The 15,670-nt window shown below is 56.0% G+C and overlaps 1 protein-coding gene across 3 annotated transcripts in view; it reads right to left on the minus strand.

Moving 5' to 3' along the window:
- LASP1 (LIM and SH3 protein 1) overlaps positions 1-15,670 on the minus strand; it is a 52,501-nt gene that overhangs the window by 19,878 nt on the left and 16,953 nt on the right. For all 3 annotated transcript variants that reach the window (XM_038547463.1, XM_038547464.1, XM_038547462.1), the window contains exons 2-3: positions 12,443-12,537; positions 3,350-3,434 (exon numbers count right to left, since the gene is read on the minus strand). In XM_038547463.1, coding sequence (XP_038403391.1) covers positions 3,350-3,434; positions 12,443-12,537 — 180 coding nt within the window. The remainder of the gene's footprint in view (positions 1-3,349; positions 3,435-12,442; positions 12,538-15,670) is intronic.

Below are 15,670 nucleotides of genomic sequence, written 5' to 3' on the forward strand. Positions count from 1 at the left end.
TGGAAAGAGACCAAGTGACACCCTGGTGGGGTGGGGCCGGGTAGGCAGAGGAGGCTCCCACTTCCCTTCCCGCCAGCCACATACTGCTCTAGCCAGCCCTGCCCCCCACAGCAGCCACAGGAACCAGAACCTGTCACTACCCCCGGCCGGGCCCACTCAGCCCTTCCAAACCTCAGCGCATCAGCCCAGCCCCCAGCCTCCAGGCGACAGGGGGTTTGCTGTCCCCACTTTCCCGGGGAGGAAAAATGTCCTCTGAGAGGACAGGAGCCAGGCACAGAACACAGAGCTGGGGGCAAGGCAGAGGGAAGACAGACCCAGGCTTGCAAAGAAGACAGGGCCCTGGCCTCCACCCTCCTTACCCTAGCCCCCAGCCCCAGGAGCCCAGCTGCAGGTTAGGGCTGTGTCCTTGGCACAGAGCCCTGACTTCACTCAGAGCAGAAGCAAGGCGAGCTCAGGTCAGTTCCACCCAGCTCCCTGCCTGCTCCCTCAGCCCCGGCTCGAAGTCTCTCAAAGTAAGTCCCTAAGGCTCATGAGAATCACCAGGATAGCCAAAATGCAGATTCCTGGGCATGGCCCAGACTTGCCAACCAGAAACCCCTGTGTGGAGCCTAGGAATCCGCATTCTAGTTCTCTCAATCTCTCTCTCTCTCCTCCTGCCCCCGACCTGTCTTTCTCTTCCTCTCCCCCCATCGGTAACCGTGCATCCTGTGGGCTGAGAGTAAAGCTGGGTGCCAGCCACATCAGGCTACGGAACTGGCAGGAGCAAAGAGCTTGAAATCTGCCTCTGTCACTGGGCTCTGGGCCAGTGGCATGGCCTATCTAAATCTGTGTTTCCATCTGCAGAATGGAATTAAAAAATCCCTGCTTCATCAGGTAGTTGCAAGGATTATATGCAGTCAGGGCCTGGCCCTCAGTGAGGACCTAATGGAGAATGATTGCCATTCTCGCCATTTCCTCAGCCTTCCTGAAAGACAGGGGGGCCCAGGAAGCCGGGAGGCAAGCAGCACAGAGGCCAGGTCCTGGGGGGATGGAGCGAAGGTGGAGCAGGGGAACTCAGGAGCCTGAGCCCAAGCCCGAGCCCGAGCCCGAGCCCGAGCCCAAGCCCGAGCCCGAGCCCGAGCCCGAGCCCGAGCCCGAGCCCGGTGCTTCCTCCTACAGACCCCACCCCTGGGGGACCTAGTTCCACCTGCAAAAAGAGCTACAACCACGCTTCTGTGGTGCTGCCAAAGGCTAAGGAAATTAACAGGGTTTGAATTTCTCCTCCTGAGAATAGGGGTGTGTGTGTGTGTGTGTGTGTGTGTGTGTGTGTGTGTGCGCGCGCGCTCGTGTGCAGGCCTGCCCTTGCCTCTGCCTGAGTATGCACACACTCTCGCACCTGTGGGACCTGCACCTTTTCAAAGACCTGAGGTCCCCTCCCCACACCTCTTCTTCCAGGTCCCTCTGGTGGGGCCCCCAGCACTCAGGGTTCTGACTGCCCCCCTCAAGCTGTGGGGGTGAGTATAGGTCGTCCTGGATCCTGTGGCCTGCACACCCCTGGGAGCCCCCTCCACCTCTGGCCCCCTGGGACCAGGATTGGGAGTCCCAGACACTCATCAGCTGTTGGCTAGGGTCTGACCGAAATCTTCACTGTGCAGACCAGCCCGAGGCCCCAGGCTGCCTCAGTCCCTCTTCCTGCCTCCTGGACCACCCTGGCCTCCTCAGCCAGCAGAGGTCAGGACTCCATATCGGCTCCCCCTTACTACAGGTTCCACGGAAAGCAGGTCAGCATCCGGGTTGGCAGATGTAACCTGCGGCCGACAGAAAACAGCTTCTCCTACTTGCTCCTCTGGCTGCTGTGGGACACGCAGGAGGTCACGCAGTTCAGTCACGCCTGAACGTCAGGCCGGGACTGTAACACGGTCAAGGTCATTGTACTTGGGAGTGGAAACTTCATGTGAAAATTCACTTACTGTGCGTGTCAACAGGCAAAGCGTCAGTCCCTCCTCTGACACCCACCTTGGAGTAGGGTCAAGGATGAATGAGGCCAAGTAACTAAAAGTGCTTGCTAAGCTATCAAAGTTCTCACTAGCACCAGGAACTACTGTGTTTATTATCAAGGTAGAGATAAGTTCTGCTTAGGGAGCTGGGTAGAAAATTAGAAAGAACAGAAGTCTCAGAATTAGCCAAGCCAGCCTTCAAGGTCAGCAAGTATCCCTTCCCTCAGCCCTACAGTGGTACTGACGCTGCCAACTGCACAGGCTCACGAGGTACCCAGGGCATGAGGCGCTTGATACCACAGCAGTTCATATCATTCTACCCCTACTACCCATATGGTCTTAGCAAGTCCCCTCATGTCTCTGGGCCTGCTTCCTCATCTGTGCCAGGGGAAAAACAGCTGCCAGGAAGAGTCAATGAGAGAATGCACATAAAGCCCTCGAGAGCACAGGGCTGGTTCTCCTTCCCATGACCTCCTGGGAGACAGGGACCCCAAGAGGTCATGTTAACATCAGACAGCAGGAATCCCACTCTGGAGGGATTAGGAGAGATCCCCCTCTGTGACCCAGGTGGATCCTCTGCAACATGTTCCCCGGCCTTGGGCACCCTGTCCACTTGGCTAAGTTCCTTGGTTGGGGGGGGGTCTTTGCCAGAGCCTCAACCCACCCCCATCCCCCACCACCTATCTGGGCCAGGATGGTCCCAGAAGCCCACCCACAACTCCAGGCAGAGGGACCTGTTCAGGTCCCAAGGCTCTGGATTCTTTGCTTATTCCTCGCTGTTCACTAAAGACCGGGTCCTTCCTGGGGCAGGAGGCCATCTTCTCCCCTGCGACAGTGGCAGGCATCACTCCCCACAAAGCAGGTGCTCAAAAAAAACCAAGCCCTAGGAGACAAAGGTGGGACAGGCCCCAGGGCAAGGCCCCCTCCACAGCCTGCCCTCTGAAGGGTGGAGGAGGTTCGGAGACATGGCCATAAAGGGTGGGCTGACCTCAGATTGGCACGAGCCTGGAGAGGTGAGTCCTGTCCTTTGAGGGAGGGCATGAGTAGAGAGTAGGGAGTAGTAGACAGGGAGGCCCTCCTGGAGGAGGTAGGCTTTAGAAGCCCCATGAGAATTCCTGGAGCAGAATCAGATATCCATATCTCTCCAAGGCAGAAGGAGGAGGGAGCATGCCTTCCTCCACTTCTTTGATAAAAATCAGGAAATATGAAGTAACCAGGCGCAGGGGTGTGGGGGCAGGGAGACAAGGCAAGTGCCAGGATTTCAGCACCTTGGGCTTGCTGAGTAACCACAGGAGGAAGGAACCCTTGCCAAATGCAGAGGTTACAACAGGCCTCCCTCCCTGCCAGGCCACAGTGCCACCCCGCCCCCTCACCTGACTCTGGAGCTCGCTCTGTTGCTTGAGGCGGAGGTTTTCCGGGGTGTCAGCCACCATGGTGAAGGACTGCTTGGGGTAGTGTCTGCAGGAAGGAAATAAAGAGTGAGGTCACTCTGGGGAAGGGGCAGGAACCTCTGATGAACACCATGTGATTAAAATAAAAACTTAAAAAAAAAAAGTAGTAGTAAAGGGGAATGGGACATGCATATCCAGGGGGACTTCCTGGAGGAGGTGGTGAGAGAAAATGCACACATCCGGAGTGGTGTTTCAAGAGGCTGACAAGGTCTAACTCAACTGAAAGGTGGGGACACATTAGCATGATGTCAGAAAATCAGCTTGAGGCCCCCGAGTGACAGATAACACTATAAGAAAGGCTGATGTTCGCCTGGTGCCTTAGTTCATCAAATCCCCACAAACACCCTCTTTTCCTGCTCTGACAGAAGGGAGAACTGAGGCTTGGACAAGTTGAACAATGTGGCCAAGGCACAGGGCCAGTAACTGGTAGCATCTAAATTTGCACCCAATCTCCCTAGGGCCCAGCATCCTGTACCAAACCCTCTAGTCTCCAGACACAGGACAGACCAGAAGCCTGTTCCCCAGAAAGAGCGCTGGCTTGGAGGTACCAGGAGCCAGGGCAGCCCTCAACGCCAAGCCTGCAGGGACCTCCAGGATCACAAGGGGGCCTCAAGGACCTCACTTGAGGGGGCAAGTGAGTGCCCCCTCACTTCCCAGAGGAGGAAATGGTGTGCTGGTGCCAGGCCCTTAGCACTTCGCCGTTTTCATAATTAACTTATTTATCACACTGGTTTCTTGTCCTCTCTCTACTTCTCCCTGAGGTGAGAGGTTTCTGGTCTCTTTTGTCCACTATTTTATCCCAAACTCCTTAGAACAGTAGCTGGTGTTCAACAGATGTTTGTTGGATAAATGAATGTCACACAAGGCACTGCACTGTTCTAGGCCAAGACTAGAACTCGAGTCTCCTATGTCCACTGGGGCATGAGCAAGTCCCTCAGCAAACCAGCTACTGACAGGCAGCCTTGAGTCACTGGTTTGTGGGTATGTGCTGCTATGTAACACGGTTGCGGGTCCACACAAGTTCCAAATAGTTCATAGACTGGTGAGCAGCTTCTCTGAGCAGGAGCTGAGGTCTGGCCGTCTGGTCATTTGCAGGCCTGGGTGACCATACCTCACCACAACCATGATCACCTGCGGATTTCCAATTCACAGAAGAAGGTCCTCAGCCTTCTTCTAGGTATGTTCCACCCCGGCTGGCTGATACGCCCTAGAGCCAGAAATGAACTGCCCTCCTACTGTGCGCTCACCAAAGCTGGAAGGTTCTTGCTGGCAACACGCTGAGCCAGAGGTACCTGTGAACACAGGACTTCCCTCCAGGCCACCACTTGTGAAGGGGAAGACTTAGGATTTGCAGAACTAAACCAAGGTGGCTAGGGAGGGGAGGGTGACTAGAATGGACACAGCGCTGGGCTCTGGCCCTGCCACTGACCCTCTGGGTGATGTTAGCAAAATTTTTTTCCGCCTGGGCTAGTTTCACTGTCCTGGACTGAGGTGATTCCGGCTGTACCCCACTCCCAGCCTCCACTGCCTCTCCTGGGTCCTCCCTCCCACATCAGCTCAGGCCTTCAGCAATCCCAGCAGAGGGAGAGGACAGAAAAATAAACACAGGTGCCTGCAGCTGGCAACAGAAATGGCCCATGGATGAATGAGGGGCTAGGGCTATGGATCCAGGCCCCAGGCTTGGCCCAGCTGCAGGAAGCTAGGGCCACCCACAGGTGAGGTGCTCCATTCAAAATTCCTTAGCAGTTCCAGAAAAAGGGAGGGTCATTGGGAGTCTGTTCCCAGATACCAGAAAGAGAATAGCAGGAGGCATCCAAGTAAGATCTTCAGCAGAAATGGCTAAGGTCGTGGGAGGGAAGGCTTCAGAGATGACCCTCCCACCAAATCAGAGTCCTTCTGAAGGTGTCATGGAGGTGAGAAGAGCATCCTGTAAGTAGAGACTCATGTTGCAGAGGAGGGAGGTAAGGTCCTGACACCAGAGGAAGGAAGGGAAGACACCCCCACCCCCACCCCAGGCAGCTCTGGCCCAGGACTTGAAGGGTCTGTTCCACGATGGCATTGCTTAGCACTTGGTGGGGAAGGGTGGCCGGTGGGCTCAGCAAACACGCATGCTCTGGAGCCAGTCTGCAAACCTGGGCTTTCCCATGTGCCTGAATGTACAAGGTGAAAATGGAGTGCCAGCTCCGGTGGTCCAAGGACAGCCAGACGCAGGCACCTGCCGTGCACCCTCCACTCTGCAGTTCTCTGAGGCTCCTACGGTGTACACATGCCGCCGTGTTCCTCACACGCAGTGAATACAGAGATGGGCCCTCTGCAACCATGCGTGTCTCCTAGACGCCTACGGCCAGCAGGTCCACACCCGACAGCACGCGTTCCAGGCCACATTCACGCATCTCTGCCACTGCACCAAAGGGTATCGGGAGATCCACCCCAACAGGCAGCAAGTGTCTCTTGATGATACTGCCAGGTGTTTCACCTTCTCTTTGGAACCATCATGACCACCCCCCCCCACCCCAGATCTAAGCACCCCACGGCCAAAACGCCAATCCCATCAGAAGGGAAGGGGAGCTGAACCTAGATGCGCATGCAGCTTAATCTGGCAGGAAGAGGGGGAAGTAGGGAAGATTTTAATCCTGCATCAGATTAACTAGATTATAGTGGGGCTCCAGAACCTCCAGTCTCTTACCCCACCTCCTAGACCCAACCGTGGGCGGGAGGAAGGCAGGCAGACATCTATTCCCCCTGCTCGGTCAAACCCATCCCCTCCCCACAGCCCCCAGCCCTGGAGAGACAACCGTGCCTTCCCCGCCTTCCCTTCCCTTCCCTTGCTCACTGCGCTTCAGGTTCCCATAGCAACCCCATCTTCAGCTCCAGGCAGGAGCAGCAGACACAGAGTCTGTGGGGGTGGGGGAGGCGCCCACGGCAAGGGTGTCCTCAGCTGCAGAGGAGCCCATGAGGGCCAAACCAGGAGACTACGGATGCAGGATCCTTGGAGACCGTGGCAGTGAGGACGACAGGAGACACTGTGTTTCGGGGGGAGGACCCCAAATGTCGGTGCTGTGCCCTTCCCCCACCAGCATGACTGCCTTCCAAGAGGGCTGCAACTGATTTGACCTCCTTCCGGAGAAGCTGCTGGGAATTCCACCTTCTGCCTCCCTCTCTCCTCAGACTGAAGCTCTCCCCACCCATCACCCTCAGATTCCGGTCGGCGAACAGATGTGTGTGTGTTTGCCCATGTGGGCGCTGAGGCAGATGGGGGGTCATCACCCCAGCTAGTGACCCTGCTGGCACCCCAGCCCCACCAACAGGCCAGACCATGGTGAGGGAGCAGGGAGCCAGGGTGGGAAGAATTGGGTGTCCCAACCCTACCTGGAGCTGGGTGCAGAGCATGGTTGTTCTTTGTCCTTTCTGGTGGCCGGGCTGCACCAGCCCCTTGTTATCATTCCAGGCAGTGGGCCCTCTCCTGACGCCCTTCCCCACCTTTGACTGCGGTATCAGCTGCTCTGGGGAGAGGGAGACATGCAGACTGTCCAAGTCCACTAGGGCAGGAAGCCTGGGGAGGGGTGGGGGTGGGGGGCTGCCGGGAAAGGGATCTAGCATCCATGAGGGCAAGATCAGGGACCAGCAGGGCAATCAGGCAGTGGCTGGCAGCAGCCTGGGCCTCTGGGAGAACCTAGAGGAACACCAAGTGACTTCTGGATAGACTGTATCCTGTGCACATTCTCTCGTGAAATCTGCTACAAGGCTTTGGGTTAGAAAAGGCAGGTATTATCACTGTGTCTGTTTTACAGATAAAGAAGCTGATGCTCAGTGTCAAGGACAAAGACCTTGCCCTGTGCACTCCCCCCTCCCCACCAGTGCCCAGGCATCTAGGGGCAGGCTGACATCTCTCTCAGATGGACCCCAGTCCACCCCCAGCTCTCAGAGCTCTGGGGAAAGATGTGCTTGGCAGGGCGGGTGGAGAATGAAGTACTTTATCTTTCAAACCCCACCAGTTCCCCCAGCTTGGTCATCATGAGAGACCCTCTGGAGGTCAGAAGGCAGGCAGACAGGCCAAAGCCACCTACTCCTTAAAACTTTTCTAAAGCAGGTATCTCGAGAGTCCAGCCAACGACCCACATGGATGCAGGAGGAGGGTCCTCCGCCTCTCAGGGGCTTTCCCTGAGGACCTCTGAGTCACCTTCCTGATCAGAAGGACTATGAGGACAGGTGGGATGCAGAGAAGCTGCCAGGCTCAGGCTTCAGGCACACTGGAGACAGGGACAGCTTAGAGGGCACGGCCCCACTCCCGCTCCTGCCCTTAGCTGCATTCCAGAGGCCAAGCTAGAATAGACCAGAAAGCCCGGCTCTCCCTTTCTACAAGCAACCTTGCCCCTTTCAGCCTTGGACCCCTTCAAAAACTACAGCTTTTTGTTCAGGGAGGAACAAAAATACATCAACAAAAGCAACAAGGAGCCTTTGGTTTTACCAAAAGAAAAAAAAAAAAATAGCCCCTGCATCCTGTCTCTGGAAGTAGCGGCCGATTCCCCTGCTGGGAAGGCTGCCCACGGGCCAGCGGGGAGGGCTACTTTCTAACCCAGTTTCTCCCCAGTCCCCCAGGCCTGAGGGGCTGAAATGGTGGGGATAGGAGACAACAAGGAAGCACTGTTTGACCAGTCGAAAAAAATGAGCAGCCAGAAAGATCAAGGCCAGACATGAAGAATTTACCAGCCCTCAGGTATCAGAGACCAGATGAAAAATCAAAGCTGGGAGCTGTCCCCAATGGCAGTACACCAAGAAAAATGATTCTGCCAAGTTGGGTAAGGCATGCAAACTGGGCCTCAGTTTCCTCATCTCTAAAATGGGGGCATCAAACCAAAAAAAAAAAAAAAATAAAATAAAATGGGGGCATCAGGGACGCCTGGGTGGCTCAACAGTTGAGCGTCTGCCTTAGGCTCAGGTCATGATCCCAGGGTCCTGGGATCGAGTGCCGCATCGGGCTTCCTGCATGGAGCCTGCTTCTCCCTCTGCCTGTGTCTCTGCCTCTCTGTGTGTCTCTCGTGAATAAATAAATATAATCCTTAAAAAAAATCTTTAAAAAAATAAAATAAATAAAATAAAATGGAGGCATCAAGAAACAAAGTGGTCTCTGAGTTTCCTTGAGGCCCCAACATCTCTGAGTGTAAGACTTTGGGGATGAGAGTGGTGGCCCGGGGGAAGGGGAGTGCTGCATCTGGCCATGTGGATGCCCCATTGAGCCTGCCTCCTCCCTCCCCAACTCGCATCACATCCTCTCACTCCCACTCCTGGTGCTACACCCACTCCTTGGGACATCAGATCCCATTTTCTCCCCATCAGAGGCAGGGAAGAGGGAAGCAGCAAAGCCCCAGGCCCCAGTCCTGGATCTACCCACCAATGAATCCAGGGACACTTTGAGCACCCAACCTCACCAGCACAGGCCTCACACACTCTGAGACCCGAGGGAAGGAGCAGGATGACAGTCCCTTATTCTCCAGAGCCATCTCCATCCTCATTAGCCCTTCACCACCTAGCTCAAGGAAACTGAAGGATGGAGGGAAGTCTGTAGGCGGTGAAGAGGGGGAGGGTGCTTCTGAGTGTGCCCCCTTTCTTCCCTGGCCTGCCTTGTCCATGTCCACCCCCACACTTGACAGCCCCAAAAGCTGGTTCCCCTAGTCTGAATCTCTGCCTCAGGTGTGCAGGCTACATTAACTCATGGCCCCGAAGAGAGAGGAAAAGGCCACATTCTCCCCACCCCCATCCCACCCCTGACCTCCACACTCCTAGACTATTTGCATGGAGACAAAGGGGCAGGTTTGTGCGTGCTAGCCCATAGCACATCAGCCACACTTTCGGAAAAGATAGTTTACAAAACAAAAAATGGAGGGCATAAATATTCCTCTAACAGAGGGAGCAGACTCACTCCACTTATCTAGAAATTTCACCAAAGAACTTGATTGACAGTGGTTCTTGCACCACCAGCCATGGTGCAAAAGTGGCACCTCTACCTTGCCACAGCAATGCCTGGATGGCTGTGCCTGGGGAATGTGAACACAAACGCAGCCTTTTCAGTCTGACTTGGCATTTCTTCCCGGCCCCACACCCAAATAAGTGTGTGTGTCTGGATACGCACCAGGTATGCATTTAAGGGCATGTCTGTGGGGGTCCATGATGGCCCAGCAGGCTGGCTGTGAGCTCTAGCCTGTGTTCTCTCTGTTGGCTAAGCCCAAAACAAGTCTGGTGCAAGGAGAGAAACTGAAGAGGCCTTTTTGCTGCTTACAGTCACTTTCTAGAAAATATTAAAATCTCAGTCTTGAGAAGCTACCAGGGAATGACAGACAGCCTTCTTCTCTCTTGACCACCCCCTTGCAAGATCCTGGCTCAGAGACTGGCCAGAAATAGGCACAACATAGAAGCCTCCCTGCACGCCAAACTCACACACTCACTCACCAAGTGGGTCCAACTTCCTAGCAAAGGGCCAGGAGAGATCACTGGTCCCTCTGAGTCTTGAGCAGGAGGTACTGCTGAGAAGGAAGGAAGCCAGGCCTGAGGTCTACAAAGCGAGGCCAGGATGGGAGTGGGGGCAAAGCTACACCCTGGGAAGCCCCACGACTCAGGAACCTGAATGTCACTGGAAGATGGGGCCAGAGGAGAAAAGACACAGGAGGGAATGAGGAGGGGACATCAGCCCAGTGCACATGGCACATGGCCGGTGCTCATACTCTTTGGTCTAGGGGCCAGCACCCCTGGGTAGGAATTTGTAACTGGAGAAACTGAAGCTCAGACAAGTCCAGAGGGTACTGCTCGCAAGCCAGGCCCACTACATCTGGCTTATTCTGGACTCGCTATGTCAGGTTTGCTGGCCTAGACTAGCTGCTCTACAGCGATGCAGTCGCCCTCACTGAGGGAATGTGAATGCCTGGGGCAAGGTGCTACTCTGCTCACTCCCAGCTGAAGTGAGGCCCTGCTGGGCCACACACCCACCGGAGGTCTCGAGATCTCGGCTCTCATTCAGAGTCCTCCCTAGATAACATCCCAGCTGAGCCAAAGGTCAACTGGGCAGAGGCTAGGGCTGTAAAGGCTGGGGAAACAGAGAAGGGCCAACCTGCTCCTATGGCCAGGGTGGGGGTGAGGGAGCCAGGAACCTCTGCCTGGGCAGTTTGGAAGCAACATCCCGGAAGCGGTGCTTCATCTCCTGCCTCTCCTGGAGACCCCAACACCTGCAGGAGTCCCCCAGCCCCCCTGCTTGCTGCAGCCTCTCCAGAAGAAGTTAGAAGAGCTAAGCTGGGACTCTGGCACCAGGCTGAAAAAACGCAGAGAAAACAAGGACAAACCTCTGACTTCTTTCACCAACTCCCAATGCTCACTGAATTCTAGGCTACTAGAGTCTTAGGAAAAGACGTGAGTAAGCATCAGTCTGTGCCCACCCACCAGGCTCTGGGCTAGGCCACGCTTCTGCCTAGAGAGGCAGAGGCTCAGCAGCTGCCCCCAGAGGAGCCTCAGAGCCCAGAATCTAGCTTTGAGTGGTCCAGTCCTGAAGGGGTTAAGCTGCCCCAGCCTCTGGGCTCTACTGAACCCCACCCCACTCCTCAGCGGAGGGAGGAGGGAGGAAGTGGCAGAGAATCAGGGCTTGTGTGAGCCTTTAAGAATCCTAAGAATGTCCCATTTCCCTTGGGGGGGTTGGGAGGGGTTGGTAGGGGGAAGAGGATCAGTGGAAGCTAATAGAAGAGCAGAGGCAGCTGAAGGAGGAGCCAGGACAGAGCTGTGACCCTCCTTCTACCCGGGGGCAACCTTCTGGTGCCCCAGTCCCTCACAGAAGGGACAATATCCAAGCTGCTTCTTGGGCTTGAGATTTGTGTCAGAAATCTCCTTTCCCAGCACCTGGCACCGGTTGGCACATAGCAGCTGGCAGGCAGTAGGTGCCTAATGAAGGTTCAAATCCCAGGGAGATGACACTGTGGTGTTAAGAGGGCACTGGGGGTGCCGTAAAGGAGAGACTGCCTTTCAAAGGGGTTTAAGCCCCCCATCCTTTTTAGCGAAGTCCCAGCGCTGCCCTCCTTGGCAAACTTCAGCTTCGGAGAGCCTCCTGACTGAGAAAAAGCCTAGACTCAAGTCAGATGCTGGATTCTCTGAATATTGATTTTGCCACTGCTTAGTGACTTGACCTTCTGAAGCCCTCACCTAGGACAGCGGGAGGGGGGAGGGGGCAGGGTGCCAGGAGGTTGTGTGTGTGTGTCCCCTCCCCCACACTGGGTTTACACTTGCTACAGATGAAGTCAACTTGCTACATATGAGGTCAACATGCAGGTGGAAGGTGGTGTGCTCTCTGGAACTGCATGGGACCGGAGGGGGGTGTCCTGGATGGAGTGAGTTCCCCACCTCTCCCTCTCTCCTCACAGCAGGATAGGCTGCAGGTCCCAGTGTAAAAGAAACAGAGCCCCAGCCAACTCCACTGGAATCCACAGCCTCCTTCACCAGGCAGGGAGGGAAGAGATCTGCCCCCAGGCTGGGCACCCCCTGAACATTGCCCCCAGTTCTCAAGGGATGAACACCGGGAAGTGCTAGAGCCGGAAGCCCCCAGAGCCTAGTACCCAGAACCTCTGGCAGGGGGCGGGTAAGAGAGAGAGATGAGGGGAGGCAAAACCAAGGGAAGGCAAAACTGACAATTCTCACAATAGGCCAGAGGACAGTCCCCTGAAGAACCAGGCTAGGCCCCTCTCGCACGGCGGGGTGCAATGGAAGGGTCAGGCCTGCTTCACAGCGACCAGAATGTCACTGGGTTCACCTGCTTGCCTGGATTTGAACTAGCCTCTCACGGCCACATCATCTGGGGCAAATCCAGTCCCTTCCCCAGCCTCAGTTTCCCTCCCTGTAAAATGGGCATATCAGCAGCCCTTACTTCATTCTGCTGAGGTGAGGACTAAGCATGACGAGTGCTTATCAGGTAGGGTGCAGGAGTGCTGGGCAGCCTCGGGGAACAGGAGAAAGGGGGAAGGGAGGGAGGGAGGCAGGACTCACGCATTGCAGTAGGGGATCTTCTCATAGCCCTTGTAGTTTTTCATGTTGAGTGTCATCTTGCAGGTCTCGCAGTGGAAGCATGCTTTGTGCCAGAACTAGGGACAGAAGCAGAGGGAGGACAGCCATCAGAACCAGGACTTCAGGGAGGGGCACTCGGTCCCAGGGACTGGAACATGGAATCACTCTGGGTGAGCTGGGGCCATCTCAGTGGTTCCGGCACCTGCTGACTCTCCCCTTCCTGCCCCCACTTGCCACGGGCCAGCTGTGTGAGCTAAGAGGGAGTGAGGAAGAGGCCAGATACAGCAGGGACAAGCTGCCCCCAGAAGGCGGGCCCCACCTCCCCAATACCACTGTGTTGCCCCTATGCGCCCGCTCAAACACACACACACACACACACACACACACACACACACACACACACACACACGCTGGAGAAGCCTCATTGCTTATGCAAAGCCGCACCAGGGTTGCTAAGAAGCCATTGGAAGAGTAGCTCCTCAGCTTTGACAGGGAGTAGAGAAGAGGAGGAGGGCCCCAGCCACCTTGGCACTCCTTGCTCCCGCTCCAGGGCCCTGAGACACCCATGACACCGACGATACCCATGAGGCCCCGGGACCGTTCCAGCTCTCACCTCCCACTTCCTGGGGAACCTGGAGTGGGAGGTGGGTGTCCCAAGCTCTAGTCACCATACCCAGACCCTTCCTACCCTTCCTCACCCTTCTCTCAGCCCAGCCAGACAACTGTGGGACAGCACGCCCCAACTGCTCTCCCTCTGAGGCACTACAGAGCCTTGCTTGGAGGTGAACACGCCCTACAGTGGACATCCCAGCTCCACCCTGACCAGCTTGTGACCTTGGTCAGGGCCTATGCCTCTGAGCCATTTCCAGGTCTGTAGAATGAAAATAAGAAAAACAGGGCAACCGGGTGGCTCAGTGGTTGAGCGTCTGCCTTTGGCTCACGCTGGGGCTCCACATTGGAGCCTTAGACCCCAAGATCCCGGGGTTCTGGGATCAAGCCCCACATCGGGCTCCCAGTGGAGAACCCGCTTCTCCCTCTTCCTTCGTCTCTGCCTCTCTGTGTGTCTCTCATGAATAAATAAATAAAATCTTAACAGTGAAGATTAAATGAGAAATCACCTGTAAAGCACTCAGCACAGCACTTGGCCCCTCCAAGGACTTGACTGTTAGGTGCTGAGCACTGAGACAGGTACAAACCCAGCCCAGGGAGCTCAGTGGCTCATGGTGGAGGTTTGCATATGCTGGGGAGCAGGTGGGGTGGCCCAACCACAGCTACATCGGGTGTGCCAATGAGTGACAGATAAGATTTCAGCAAAACCCAGGGACCAAACCAGGGAACAGAGTCAAAGACCAGGAGGGTGGATCCCTGGGTGGCTCAGTGGTTTAGCGCCTGCCTTCAGCCCAGGGCGTGGTCCTGGAGTCCCGGGATGGAGTCCCACGTCGGGCTCCCTGCATGGAGCCTGCTTCTCCCTCTGCCCGTGTCTCTGCCTCTCTCTCTCTGTGTCTCTCATGAATAAATAAAATCTTTAAAAAACAAAGACCAGGAGGGAAGGGGGCCCGAGGCCATAGAAGTGCCCCATCCTGAGAAATGCTGATGCTCAGGCCAACCCATGTAAATGAGATAGAAACTGACCGCCCGTCAGCCCAGGATGAGGCCCCAGGATCAACACAGCCCTGTGAGGCCAGCCTCCAGGACCCCCGAATCTGGGCTGTGTGGTAGCCTGGCTGGCCTATCTGCCCCATTTCCATTGATCAGAGGAAGACATTCCCGACCCCTCAAAGAAGGAGGCCAGAAGCCAGGGAAGGGCCCAGGGAGACTTCCGAAGGTGCCCAGCACAGAGCTGCTTGTCGGCCATCTGTTAAGGAATTCCCCAGAGTCAGTGCTTTTCAAAACGTGTTGCCCAGCCAAGGGGCGCTTCTGAGACGCTTGGGAGGAGGGGACAGAAAAAAAGGGAAGCTGAGGGACTGGGACATCACCTCTTCAACCCTGGCCCACTTCAACCAGAGACCAGAGGATAATTTGGGGGTAACTACCTTCCAACAGAGTCCTTTCCCTACCAAGTAGACTTGCCAAAGGTGGAATAGTAAAGGAAGTGATAGGAGAACCACACTTTTGGGAAGAAGGCCAGCTGAAGTCTGGGAGCAAAGGGATGGTTAGTGTAAGCTTGGCCCTCACCCCAACCTGGGCCTATCCCAGAGCCCAGCCCAGACTCCTCCCAGTACAAAACCCCGGCACACACAACCTGGCTGGGAAACCAGAACAGGGTAGGCCCTGCCCCCCATCAGCACCCAGAAGTGACAGCCCCTCTCACTCCCCCAATGCCTGGGAGGTGCTGGCAGAGTGCCCCAGCCCTGTCACCACCCAGTCTGCTGGCCTCTGCCTGCCTAGCTGCACAGGCCCCTGCCTGGGCCTCCTGGCCTCCCCCCCACCCCCTCAGGGGCCTGCCAGGAAAAACATTCTCTGGAATCCGGACCATGACCCACTTTCACACACACATATGCAGGAATATGCACTGTCCTAGGACTGGGGACCTCCAAAGCTGCCTCCTGATTGACGTGGGGGAGACACAGGGCAAGAGGGAGGCAGCTCAATCCTAGCAGATGGCCTAGTCCCCACCCTGGAGGTCCCCACCCTCAGGAAGGGGGGCAGAGCATGCTGGCCAGGCTGGGGGTACAGGAGCACCACAGAAACCTCCTAGCTGCCTTTTGGAGGAAGGGGAACCCCTAGCAGGGGATGGTACCCATTTCCATCAGTAGTTCTTCCCCCCCTCACCCCCAGAGACACCATGCTCTCAGCTAAGCACGTTAGAGGCCCAGGCAGTAGTGCCTTGCTCCCTTACAGGGGCTCAGGAGCAGGATAATGAAAATGAGAGTGGCCTGATTGCCTTCAGCGTGTCTACTGAACTCAGGTTCCATGCCCTGCAAAGTGGTCTCACAGAGGTGTGGGGTGGGGGCGTGGGAGGGATGAGATGACCCAGATGCAGGCTCCAAGCCCAGCACAGATCCCGTCACTTCCCTCCTCCCTCTAGAGGAGGGCTCCAAGGTTAAAGAAAATCTGGTAGCTCCCGCTACTGTGTCTCTTTGGACAAGGGTGGGCAGGGGGAGTAGATGGGGAGAGCAGAAGGTGGTAAGTCACCCAACAGCCCCTGTGAGCCAAGCCTGAGCTGGGGACACCAAGGGGATCCCAAGATCAAGGAAATCCCATCCCTAT

Source organism: Canis lupus, chromosome 9 (assembly GCF_011100685.1).
Source record: "Canis lupus familiaris isolate Mischka breed German Shepherd chromosome 9, alternate assembly UU_Cfam_GSD_1.0, whole genome shotgun sequence".
Lineage (NCBI taxonomy): Eukaryota > Metazoa > Chordata > Mammalia > Carnivora > Canidae > Canis > Canis lupus.